Source organism: Panicum virgatum, chromosome 7N (assembly GCF_016808335.1).
Source record: "Panicum virgatum strain AP13 chromosome 7N, P.virgatum_v5, whole genome shotgun sequence".
In the NCBI taxonomy this organism is placed as follows: Eukaryota; Viridiplantae; Streptophyta; class Magnoliopsida; order Poales; family Poaceae; genus Panicum; species Panicum virgatum.
Window position 1 is genome coordinate 39,848,982 of NC_053151.1, and position 13,058 is coordinate 39,862,039.

General features: G+C 46.3%; 2 protein-coding genes across 3 annotated transcripts; both read left to right on the forward strand.

Moving 5' to 3' along the window:
* The first annotated feature begins 311 nt into the window (after nucleotides 1-311).
* LOC120680781 (protein WHAT'S THIS FACTOR 9, mitochondrial-like) lies at nucleotides 312-7,089 on the forward strand. The gene is made up of 4 exons (XM_039962307.1): nucleotides 312-2,012; nucleotides 2,801-5,679; nucleotides 5,761-5,860; nucleotides 6,605-7,089. The coding sequence occupies exon 1, from the start codon at nucleotides 406-408 to the stop codon at nucleotides 1,621-1,623; it is 1,218 nt and encodes a 405-aa protein (XP_039818241.1). The 5' UTR covers nucleotides 312-405; the 3' UTR covers nucleotides 1,624-2,012; nucleotides 2,801-5,679; nucleotides 5,761-5,860; nucleotides 6,605-7,089.
* Nucleotides 7,090-8,492: 1,403 nt separating this feature from the next.
* On the forward strand, nucleotides 8,493-12,166 carry LOC120680780 (serine/threonine-protein kinase D6PKL1-like). 2 transcript variants are annotated; one of them, XM_039962305.1, is made up of 4 exons: nucleotides 8,493-8,770; nucleotides 9,060-9,135; nucleotides 9,242-10,562; nucleotides 11,132-12,166. In XM_039962305.1, the coding sequence occupies exons 3-4, from the start codon at nucleotides 9,373-9,375 to the stop codon at nucleotides 12,000-12,002; spliced, it is 2,061 nt and encodes a 686-aa protein (XP_039818239.1). In that variant the 5' UTR covers nucleotides 8,493-8,770; nucleotides 9,060-9,135; nucleotides 9,242-9,372; the 3' UTR covers nucleotides 12,003-12,166. The 2 variants fall into 2 exon arrangements, with proteins under 2 accessions (XP_039818239.1, XP_039818240.1); XM_039962306.1 differs by having other exon boundaries at nucleotides 8,567-8,748.
* The last annotated feature ends 892 nt before the right edge of the window (nucleotides 12,167-13,058 follow it).

Genomic DNA, 13,058 nt, shown 5'->3' on the forward strand with positions numbered 1-13,058 from the left:
GCCGCCCCCTTGCCGGGCGGTAGGCCCCCTGCCGCCCCCCTGCCGGGCAGTAGGGTATAGAACTGTAAAACCTAAAACTAAAAATATATTTCTGTAAATTTTTTTTTTGAAAAATGCAAAAATAAAAAAGACGCCCCGTGAGAGTAGTCACGTGACAGATGCTTCGCGGGCTGGTTTGTGGGCCTATTGGGCCTGAATCATAGGTTGGTTGTGTGGACCTGCGCTTGTATGGCCAAAATATGGTCAGTTCCGTCTAAAGAACCCACTCAGGCCCCGTTCAGACGGAACGGGGCCTCATACTCGCGACTTGGTGAGCTCGCTCCCTCCTCCGCAATTCCTCAAACACTTCGCGCGCCGCCGCCGCCGCCCACAAGGCCCCAACCCGACCCCCCTCCACTGTCAGAGATGCAGAAGGTGCGGCTCAAATGGGTGAAGAACCGGGGCCTGGACCACCTGATCGAGCGCACCACCTCCATCCGCGCGTCCTGCCTGCTGCTCGACCACCTCGCGCGCCTCCCGACCTCCTCCCCAGTGCCGGCGCGCTCCCTTGCGCGCCTCCAGAAGCCGCTGGGCCTCACCGTGCCCGTGCTCCGATTCCTCCGCCGCCACCCCACGCTCTTCGCCGAGCAACCGCACCCGCGGTTCCCCACGCTGCCCTCTTTCTCCCTCACGCCGGCCTCACACACCCTGCTGGCCCGCCTCGCCGACGCCTCCGCGCGTGACGCGCACCTCCGCCTCGCGCGTCTTCTCCTTCTCACCCGCTCCAGGTCGCTCCCGCTCGCCTCCGTGCTCCCGCTCCGCTTCGACCTGGGCCTGCCGTTCAACTTCGCTGCCGCGTTCCCGGCCTCCCACCCAGGTGTCTTCGCCGTCGCCAACAACCGCATCTCCCTACTGTCCGCCTCCGGCCTCCCCGAGGACATCGCCGTCTCCTCCCTCCAGCGCCGCCACGCCGCGGCCATCGACTCGGCGACCTACCACGCGCTGTCCCGGCCGCCGTCCTCGTCGAGCGCCCCGCTCGCGTTCCCAATGCGATTCCCGCGGGGGTACGGCGGGATGAAGAAGGTCAAGGCCTGGATGGATGAGTTCCACCGCCTTCCCTACATCTCGCCGTACGATGACGCGTCAGGCATCGACCCTGACAGTGACATCTACGAGAAGAGGAACATCGGTTTGCTACATGAGCTGCTTGGGCTAGCGGTGCACAAGATGGTGCGGAGGAATGCCATCCGGCTGCTACGGGAGGAGCTGGGCCTGCCACACAAGTTCACTAGGTTGTTCACGCGGTACCCTGGGGTGTTCTACCTGTCATTGAAATGTAAGACAACGACTGTGGTACTTCGAGAGGGGTATGAGAGAGGGAAGCTCGTGGAACAGCATCCCCTAGCGGCGGTGCGGGACAAGGTGTATTATGTAATGCGCACTGGAGTGCTGTACCGCGGGAAGGGTTTGTCCAAGCTTGTTCTTGATGAGGATGTTGCTGAGGAAGAGGGTGAACTGGATGGAGAGGAGTTTCAAGGGGAGGGAATGGATGAAGATGCTGATGTTGAGTGCTTTGGGATGGACATCGTGGATGACGATGGGCCTGCTGATGATGAGGATGATGAAGGAGATAGTGATGGTTGACATGGCCTGATGATGCTTGCCTTATGAATTTCTGTTGTGAGATTGTGGCTTCAGTCATTAATTCCAGTGGCTGAGTTCGTTTCGACTTACTGGCTCCAAATGCGAGGTTCTGAAAAGCATAGCAGACTACTGTGAGTATCATATTCTGTCGAAATTTTGGTGTATGCTACATTTAGCTGCTTAAGAAGTAGCAAGCTAATTTAAATATCTATTTTCTTTGGTTGGTTCCTGGTTGGAGCGGTAGAGCATTACTTGTAGTTCTGTGTATAGCATGAGAATTACTAGCAATTCCACAGTTATGAAGATAGTGAAGCCAATTCTTTTAAGATCAAATGTGAGTTATCTCGGCTTTTCTGATTAGCCAAAGTGCCTTCTCCGCATATAGTAAGGTAAATTTCCTCGCCGATTGCCATTCTACCGTAGTCCATTCCAGAGATTGCATTTATTTCATTAGTCTATACTTCACAGGATTTTCTTACACTCATGTCACATGGGAAAAAACCTGACTCATAGTTACAGTCTAGTGCTTGGGTTACCTTAACCTTCAACTATTTGTTGAGGCGTTCAGCTATAAATAACCAAATCCAATTTGATAGAAAGTGGGATTTTCACCTCCATTATCAACAGAAAGTCAAATCACTGTATTTTAACCTTCTGTCATTTATTGAGCTATTCATCTTTTGGGAGAAGCTTAATGCCTTAACCTTCCTTAGAAAGACACCGTGGACTGTTATCAAGGTAAGTAGAGGACTAGAGATTTTCTTTACAAGGTGCGTGGCGGTTTTGAATTGATTTTATTTGGGTTTAAACAGGCAACCAACAGTCTACACATAATGCCACGAACTAAACAAATCTGCTAACAACCCAACGACTTCAGTGATCCCAGCCGAGTTCCCTAACAAACCAAAGTAATCTAAAACATACTTCCTTACAACCAAGTGAAGGGAAATGAAAACTAAAACACTCTGCTGGCACGCTCCCACGTCGTTCATGCTGACCTGCTTATGACGGACTTCTTGGTGCACTGGCTATAGATGCGCCCCCCCAGATAACACTGCTAATCTCTGTATAGGCTCTCAGCCTCTCACCAATGATGGTCATGGGTGTGGCAATTCGCAATTTTGCTGACCCTTACTCCTCACAATCATTCCGGCTAAGTATCATGTTGCTGACTTAGGAACCTTTGCAATCCTTGGGACGACATTTGGAACACAGTGGAATCAAATTGCTATTGAGAGCCGTCTCGCTCTCTTTGTGGATGTGGTATGTTTGTGCTCTTTCTGGTTTTGAATTGTCACCGTGAAGTTTTTCAGTGAAACTAAACATAAGATACTAATAATTTTACCTTACTTTCTACCTAAATATTGGGCATTAGTACATTACTAGCTCTCTTAATTGCCTGTTTTGAAAATTCCTGGAAAGTCTCACAATCTGTTCAGTTTTCCTACTCACATAGATGTGCATTTACTGCCTTCAAGAATTGAGAAACATGTGAATATGCTCTTGCGCCTCAAATAATGCAGTTTATTTTGTGTGATATGCCAGGCAGCCAGCTTCTTAGCTCCATATTGGCTTATCCAATAACAAATCTGTCAGTACTCTGTTCTAATGCATATGTATACTTGTATATGGCTTTCTTGAGTTCATAAGTTTTTTTCTTAAAAAAATAAAATTGGTGTTTCTTAATATGTTAGTATTACATCTCATCTTTTTTTTATTTCTTTACTATCATTGTATATTTTGAGATGTGGCTGATTTGTGTAGAGCACTCACTTGCAAACTGGCATGAGTTTGACGGGCCCCATTCACATCTTGTAGTTTTAGCTAGATTTCTTGCTTGCTCTGCCTAAAACACAATTTATGTGTTCTGTTAGTATGATTCCATATGTGAGAGCAAATATTAGATCTGTTCAACTTCCAACTGTCTCCGCTGCAACCAACATGCCAATTTACACGTTTTTCTTGTAAACGCCATCTTATTAGGTTAAGAATATTTTCAAGTTGTAGGATGCTCAGCAGTATGTGATCTACAAATAATAAGTTTGTTTGGAAGTGGAATTCTATACTTTCCAGCAATTTAATACATTTCTTTGTATAATCCATAGGAAAGCGGATGGAAAGAGGTGACATTTCTTTGTCATATATGTTGAGCTGGATTGGTTGTCCTATTTGGATTAATCTCTCTACTAAAAGTTAATATATTACCGTTTGCAAGTCTAGTTCAAGCCCTGTTTGGAGCTCATGATGTAGCTCTCAGAAGAGCTAATCTAGACCAAGCTTAATTCCAATGACGCTATGTTATCCTTATTTTTTTGAGGAAATATGTATCCCAGTAGCTATCAGCCTGCTTTAGTTTCACGACAGTATACTTGGTTGAGAGTTGGAACAGGGAGAGGATCATTTGTTCTTTCCATGCATTGAAACCTTTTTTTTTTAAGTGTCTATTGCATAAGAGTTATGGTCCTTATGGAGCATCACAAGGGCATGATATCATCTTTTTGAACTCAGAGCAGTTATTTAATTTATTTATCTGAGCAATCCATTTGGAATTGACAATTTTACTACCTATTTGAACTGTTTGGTGCTTAGGTGGTGCAGTTCACTTGATTTTTGGCTGGTGCGCCAGGATTTGAAACAGCAACTACTTTAACAAAGATCCTTCTCTGTGAAGTTTCATTGTTTGTGCCTTTGTGGTACTGCCTGTCAGTGTCACCTAAGATGCAGCTTATGCGGTTTGCATACAATCTTATTCCTCTTGCTGCCATATTTACTAAACACAATCCACTATCTTGTGCTTTTCATTTCCAATGAGATGGCAACAGACTATTATCATAGTAGCAGTACAGACCATCTTTGAGATATTCTTTTGGCATTTCACATTTAGCTAGTGACATGCTACTTGCTAGTGACATTAAATTCATAATGGCTGGCAACAACATTCTAAGATGAAGGCAATCGCTAGTGGACTCCATTTTTTTCCTTTTCTTTTTAGTGTTATTGATCCCTGAGATCCGTGTGTATTAGACTAGTTTTGATGCTTGCATTACTTACATACCGACTCTTGGTATTGTATTCTCCAACATGGCAAAGTTATTTCTGCTGCTTAAAAACTAAATCCTCCAACATCACGGCTGTTCCTTTTTTTTTCCAGAAAACTCAGGCAGCCTAGAATAGCTGATAAACGAGAAGTCACGAGCTAAGAAAACAATAGCTTTTGTTGTTGTGTGTGTGAAGTTGCACGGCAGATCTAGAGGCTGCAACTGCTGCTTGCTGTGCAAGAGCAACCATGATGAACTGTCCGGCTATTCAGGCCAAAGCTTCTCTTGACTTGTTATGGTGGCTGCGAAGGGTAAACCCCCATAGCCTCACGTTCCCACAGCCTTTTTATCAAGCTAAAGTAGCTGGGAATGATAGGAGAGGTGAGAGCAGATGCATGCCCCAGAAGACCACAATTGGGCACTGCACTTTCCTGGATTCCAATGCCCAGATGGATGGAGGGCCAGGGAACAACCAGAAAAGGAGGAAACCAATTTGTTACTCTGGTAGACATACTCTATCCCAATTTGCCATGAACTTTGTCAAAAAGAATCCGCCCTAAGGGGGCCACTGGTTGTTGCTTGAGTAGGGGTAATCCCAATGCCTCATACTACCTTAACTAATAGGCCCAACTGATATTAGAATGCAAAGCTAATCATTACATCATGCCTCCTCCCTGATGATGATCCTTGGCTTTTGCACCCTGCCTTTTTCTACTGTTCACAGCGTGCATCATATTGCCTAGGGCAGAGAGCATATTAGGAAAACTACTAGAAGGAAATCATCAAGGAAATATTCAGCAGTTTACATTATGAAACTGGAGCTGTGGTACCTAAACTAGTGCATTTACTATTAAATCCAAGCTATTGTCCAAATATGTTTACCCCATGAAATTCAGCAAAAAAATTTCAACCATCATGTTTTTTTTTGAAGATATGAACCTAGCAATTTCTTAAGCCTGCTGGCATGAACTTCGAAGGATGGAGCAATCTAATTCATGACAGTGGCAACTTTTTCCAGGTCTTCTTTCCTGCAAGCTCACATGGAAAACAGGAGCTATCATTCACACCATACGTCTGATCATGAAACTGGAATGTGCAGGTATGCAGGCAGCAGGCAGCAGGCAGAGCATGGAAACTGGCCACTGGAAATCTTGTTGCAGAATTGGGCAGTGTGGAAGCATGAGAATCCTATGAATCTGGTACCTGCTGATCGCATTCGCACGCACATGAATATATGATGGTTTGTTAACTTGCTATCCAGGATTCCAGATCCGTGATTCGTTTCTGGCTGCCTTGGATTTTTCTCTTCCACTTTTTGCTGCCTGTTCTGGTTTTTGACTTGTCCATCTCGGCAATATGTCAGATCTAGTTCAACTGTTCAAGTCAGGTCACTTCAGTTTAGATCTCTACATGCTATGCAAATTATTTAGGATTCGGTAAATGGCTGCAGACTAGGCATCTCATGTCGTTGTCGATGCGCTAGTTTATTTATATATAGTGGGTTTGTTTCTTGCCACCACCCGGATAAACTATTTGGTCTATGTGGGTTTGTTTTTCTTTACCACCACCAACTTGTTTAGTGTTTCTTCGATTAGACGAAGATTAGGTTTAGTGGCTTGGGACAAATAGAAGTTGAATAGAATTACATGCCAGCCCGAGGGGATCGGGTATCTTCTCTTTGGCATAATGAAACCGCGCGTGCCGATACCATGCCTGCTATCCTGGAAAACAGGAAAGCTGCCTGAGAGTGTTCGACATTAGAGCAACAAGTGTTTTCAGTTGACGAGTTATCATTGGGACTTTTCATGTGCTTTAACCGATAATCGTTTCACTATTGTTCGATACGCATCTGTTTCTTTTCTTAACTGTATAAGTATACTCTCAGTTTGCTCCACCCACTGTCGATACCTGATTCTGATGCTCTCCAAAATATATTTGTGAAGGTGCCAGTATTACAGCGACACACTGGGTGATGGATCAAAAGGGGCCTGAGGGAAACCTAATTGTCGCGGTCAACAGACAAAACCGGTCTAAAAAGCAGGACGGTTGCCTTGCCATATGGTCCTGCAGGGCACGGGAGAAGAAAGGAGGGCAAAAGGAGGTGAGGACAGGACCGCCTACGCTGGGTGAGTTGACGAGTTGTCCTCTTGTCCCCACAACCACTGAGCGGCGCATCACGGGCGATCACCACGCACCTTATCGTATCGAAAGCCACCTATGAGCCGTAGATCCCTTTGATTACTCTGCTAATTGCGCTCGCTAAAAAGATGCTGAGCATTATGCGCACTTGGTACGGCACATACCGATAAGAGACGTTGTTGATTGATTTTTGATGACGTGACTTTGCCCCCCGTTCTGTACAGCGTACATGTACGAAACGACTTATATTCTCTACCAATATATTTTTTTATGCTCTCTTCGTTTTAAATTGTAGGTCGTTTTGATAAATCAAGATATATAGGCTTTGCTATAGATTTAGATAAATATTATATTTAGATATATAGTAAAAAGTATGTATCTAAGTTTAACAAAGTGACCTACAATTTTGGATCGGAGAGAGTATATTGAAGCCGAACCTGTAAAGCTGCAATAAAGGATCGTAGAAAATTGGATTTTGCATCTCAGTATTGATTTTTGTTTGTTTGTTTCTGAGATAGTGCAGGAGCCTTTTCGGCTTTTCGTCGCCAATGTTGCACGGTAAGCATGATTAAAGAGTGAACATGCCATTAGCGTTAAAAACGGCATCACCCAACGGGTCAGGCCAGGCCTTCGGTCCTTTCTTGGATGCATTGGGTCGCAGGACTCGCTGCACCCCAAGAAGAAGGGATGGTGACAGATGGGTCCCATGTACTCCCAAAGGGTTGCAGCATGGTCCCGCGCCCCGGGCCCAAACGTCTTCGAATGCTCCGACCCACTCAGCATTTCAATACAGCAATTACTTCACTTTCGATAGTACTTACTTATAGCTTTAATTAAAACCAATATATTTATATTCCCAATTATAAATAATTTATTTGTTTATGGTACACTTTATTTTTAATATTTCCATTTGCAAACATGCAGTATATATCATGTTTCATAAAAAAAGCCTCACCTTTGCTGAGAAATAAATAAAATGTGATACAAAGAGAAAAACTAAAATCCATAGGTGTTTATATTTACATTTTTTTTATCTCAGCCGCTTATTGTTAAGATATCACAACAAACACGTTAGTTTCTGAGGTTTGCATGAGGTGCCGTGGACCACCCTGCTCACTCAGAATAAATATTTCGTGAGTAGTGTCTACTACTTCGTTTCTACTATGTATGGAGTAGTACAATATTTCAAAAAAAAATGTATGGAGTAGTACATGACATGTATTTAAGAAATATGTCCTCCGTTCAGTTACGGTTAAGTGACGTATTGGGTTAGTTTAAGTCAATTATCTAGAATCCGGTTGCATATTTTATTTCTTATGTGTTGATAAGTTTATGTATCAGGACATAATACAAGTAGATTTGCCTTTAGAGCATACCTTCTTTTGAAGCAATGTCTTTAGGGTACTCATTTTATTTTGTAAAATGCCACTTATACTTACAACAATTGACAACTGTTTCCTCTTGACTCAGTATTTGCTCAATAAAAAGAACAACCAAGGACCAAAGTGAACAAAGCTGCGTGATTACTGAGAGTGGACCGGAGATTAGCGGCTGGAAACCCTGCTTTAAGAGCGTACTCTAAAGACCTGTAGCAAACTATAGCAGCCCACGCGTGGCCCCTTTACTGCATTCTCTGCATGTTCCATTAATTTCTAAAGGTGAAATGAAACGGGGGGGAGAGAAAAAAACAAGGCAAGCGAAACAAATACGCCGCCCCCACCTTCGACTCCAAGCGCAGAGCGGAGCTGCACAACAGTTACCACGCCTTTCGCTTTTTCTTTTGTCCTCCACTCCACTGCCCCTCCTCACGAGAGGAGAGAGAGTGCGTGCGAGTGAGGAGTTACTCGGGGACGGAACGAGCGAGCAGTGAGCGGCGGTGGAGGCGAGAGGAGGATTGGGAGCCAAGAACACGGAGCGCCCCGGGATCTCCGCTTCCCCCCGATTCGAGGTGCTTCTTTCTTTCGTTTCGGGTAAGCTTCTTGGGCCGGTATGGTTCTTGTTTTCATGGGGATGCGCTGGTTTCCGCTCGTCTTCGTTAGGTTTTTTCTCTATGATGTTTGTGTGTGGGAAAGATCTGAATGCGGGTCGGGTGCATTTCCTGGTAGCAAGTGGAGCATTCGGGTGTGGTTCTTGGGATTTTGCCGCGGTGGGGGAGTCGTGGGATTTAAGCAACGTAGGCGTAGTTTGGTGGGTTTGTTGTTTTCGCAAAGAGTAATGTCTAATCCGGTGGATTGAACGGCACCTTTTGTGTTTCGACAGGGTGGAGTTCGTCGTCCCACTTCCGGCTTCCGGGAGTTGCTTCGCTTGGTGCTGACCAGAATTAGAGCGGAAGCAGGTTGGATTTTTGGAACTCTTTGGATTGAAGGGAAATTTCGGTTTCCTTCAGCAACTTAATCTATGTCCTTCTTTCTTAAACAATTTAATCCTTCTGCTGTTTGTAGGTGGAGTGCTCTCTGCACTGAAATCTGCTCCGGGTGCCAGGAAACAGGCGGTTGGAGAGAATTGCTTGGGAATTCGCCAAGAAGCGACCGAATCTTTGCAGGTGCTTGTGCACTTGTTATGCTGAGACTGAATGGAGGCAGTCGATAAGATTGCCGAGCCTAAAGACCCTTTGGTGCTCACTGCTCGGAAGGTTCAGAGCTTGGAGCCACCGATACCGATAAAGGCATCATGGAAAGGGAAGAACTCCCAGCAGCAAGAAGAGAAGGATTTGCCAGCTGATGGTGAGGAGAGCTTCCGGAGCCTGGATTCTTCTGATGAGGGCGGCCGGAGCTCCTTCTCTGGGGCTAGTCACCCTCCAGAGCCTATTGATATGGATATTATGAAGACAGTCTATGTTGCTATTGATGAGGAGAAGTCCGAGCCACCAGTATGTTTAGTTCGGGGAGTGTCGATGAAGGGGCCTTTCATAGATGACCTCTCGGTCCGTGTCACAGGCACAAAGGCAAATCTGGTGGTAGGCGCAGGCGGTGCCGAAGGTTTGGCTGAAGAGAGGAAGGTGTCTGGTTCTGCAGTGGCATCACTGGCCACAGCACGCTCATCTCAGGCTACCTCTTTGCCTCAGGACTCGGAAGAGAAGGAGTGTGTCTGGGATGCTTCACTCCCTCCCAGTGGCAATGTCAGCCCTCACAGTAGCATTGACAGCATGGGTGTGGTCACTGCCATGAGCACCCTTAACAGCTGTGCAAGCACTTATAAAAGTGAAGCTGTTGCTAGTGAAGGAATGCTCACTGTGGAGAGAAACTTTGAAAGTGTAAAGGGTGTTCGAGGCGATTTACAAGAAAGTGCAAAAACTAGCATGAGTCGAGCAAGTGATAGCAGTGTTGTTAGTGATGACAGCAGCTGGAGCCATATAACTGGAGGTGCCAGCAAGCCTCATAAAGGGAATGATCCTAGATGGAAAGCAATTCATGCTGTACGAACTCGTGATAGCGTGCTTGGAATGAGCCATTTTAGACTACTCAAGCGTCTTGGTTGTGGTGACATTGGCAGTGTTTACCTCTCAGAATTAAGTGGAACTCGGTGCTACTTTGCAATGAAGGTAATGGACAAGGCATCCTTGGCAAGTAGGAAGAAGTTAAATAGGGCTCAAACTGAAAGGGAAATTTTACAGCTTCTGGACCATCCATTCCTCCCAACCTTGTATACACATTTCGAGACCGACAGGTTCTCTTGTTTGGTGATGGAATTCTGTCCGGGTGGCGATCTGCATACTCTGCGACAGAGACAACCAGGGAAATATTTCTCAGAGTACGCTGCAAGGTAATGTATATTAAGCATGATCTATTCTTCAGAGAAATATAACTTGCCTGGAGTAAGTAGATGATTTCTCATGTACGCCTTGTATTACTGAATGCCTATTATCATATATTATTCACATTCACCTCATAAAGAAAACTCTATTCACATTCACTTTTAGAAGGAAAATATTATTCATATCCCATGATCTTGTTAATCAAATTTAGTAATTTACTAGTAACTTTACTGACAAAGTGATTTAGTGTTACCATCCTAGTCTTATTGCGCTTTCTGGAGAATCTAACTTTGCCCAGTTATGCTCTCTCCAAATTCTCAAATAGCTCGAGTGATGTGTAGAGAACAAAGTGCACCTAGTGAGGTATCCTTAAATGTTTCCTGGATTACTTTCATGGACTAAAAATTTATACGGCAGGGCCCATGTCATGAGTAGCATCAAGAGAGATATTAGGTCATGCTAGATTCTATTTTTGTTATATTTGTTTTACAATTTTTGACAGTTGCCAGTTATGTTGAGTAGCCTATAGCTTCTTGTAATTGCAAGCATTAACATGGAGTGCTCTGATTCTCGGCAGGTTTTATGCTGCGGAAGTACTTCTAGCCCTGGAGTATCTACACATGTTGGGTGTTGTGTACAGGGATCTAAAACCAGAAAATGTTCTTGTGCGTGATGATGGGCACATAATGCTTTCAGATTTTGACCTTTCCCTGAGATGTGCAGTCTCACCTACACTCATCAGAACATCAGCTTTTGATTCTGATCCCAGAAGAGCAGGTGGTTCTTTCTGTGTACAACCTGCTTGCATGGAACCTACTTCAGCGTGTATTCAGCCTGCATGCTTCCTTCCCAAATTCTTCGGGCAGAAGAGCAAGAAAAAGACTAGAAAGACAAGGTCTGAGTTGGGACAGAGTGCTGGCACCCTGCCCGAGCTTGTTGCTGAACCAACGTCGGCTCGGTCGATGTCATTTGTCGGGACTCATGAATACTTGGCACCTGAAATCATCAAAGGTGAAGGCCATGGAAGTGCTGTTGACTGGTGGACCTTCGGCATCTTCCTTCATGAGCTGCTGTACGGCAAAACCCCATTCAAGGGGTCAGGAAACCGTGCCACATTATTTAACGTGGTTGGTCAGCAGCTAAAATTTCCAGAGTCACCGTCCACAAGCTACTCTAGCAGAGACCTCATCAGGGGGCTCCTGGTCAAGGAACCACAGAACCGCCTAGGAGTGAAGCGGGGAGCGACAGAGATAAAGCAGCACCCCTTCTTCGAAGGTGTGAACTGGGCTCTCATCCGGTGCAGCACTCCACCTGAGGTCCCAAGACCCGTTGAGGCCGAGCTGCCAGTGAAGTATGGTGTGGCCGAGGCAATCGGGAGCAACAGCAAGAGGATAGTTGGCGCGGACGTGAAGTCCGGCGGCAAGTACCTGGACTTTGAATTCTTTTAGAGTAGGTGCCGTGGCTGCTATTGTTTGCTTACTGTTGGTGTATGGTCAGTTTGATGTTGTGTGATTCGTTATGGTGGTCTGTATCTCACCATTGGTGCAAAATTGTCAGATCTGAATTGACCAGAATTAGATAGATGTGTGCTTGCCTACCAAAAGTCTCCACATTTCACATTTCTGTTGCGATAGACATTCTCTAAAGCCCTGAACTACTTGCTCACTGGTGCATTGCAGTAAAACTGAAACCAGTGAGGCCAAACGTTCTCGTGCTCAAACAGATGCAGAAATATGACGTACCTGTTGAAAAACGCTTCCTCTTTGCTGCTTGCTTAATGCTTACTATGCTCTCTGCCTATATTGCTACGCACACGTTGACCCTTGATGGGTCGGGGCAAGTGTCCCAGAAAACGGCCCTGGGCCTGACTTCTGCGTCCGCCGCCCGTGAGCTTGCTGCGCTCTTGCCCGTGCCCCGTGACGGTGTGGTCATTTGAGGCGCACACGGGCCGCTGGACCGGACGCCGGCGGTTCATCAGGGAGGCGGTTCTGGCCTGCCTTGCGGCGGCGCCGACGCGTCGCCGGCAGGTAATGCAGCCTCGCCCGCCGATTGCATTTACGGAGCACATCACGGATCACGCAGGAGTTGCCCGTATTCTCCAACGGGTTTTGCCGACCGACCGATGTCAGTCATCCGCGACGGGCGGACGCTGGGCTGGTGGCTGCCGTCGGCTCTTCTTGGTTCCGCCTATGCAGTTTTCATGTGCAAATTAACGATCTGCGGCGGGGGAAGCAACAAAACGAGCAGGTGCAGGCAATGGTCGCCGCCGGCGACGTGGTAAACCGCGGTGGAAACAGACGCCATGGATGTGTCCTCTGGGCACACGGCGCGTGGTCGGCAGTCGGAAGCGGAGACCACGGCCGCCGAGCGCCGAGCGATTGCGGCATCTCCACAAGCGCATCACCTCCTGTCGCGGCGTTAGCCGGACCACCACGGCCTTTGCCCCCTTTCCCGGCTTCCGCGCGGCGCGCCCGCGCCTGACGAGGAAAAACGCTTCCCCTGCG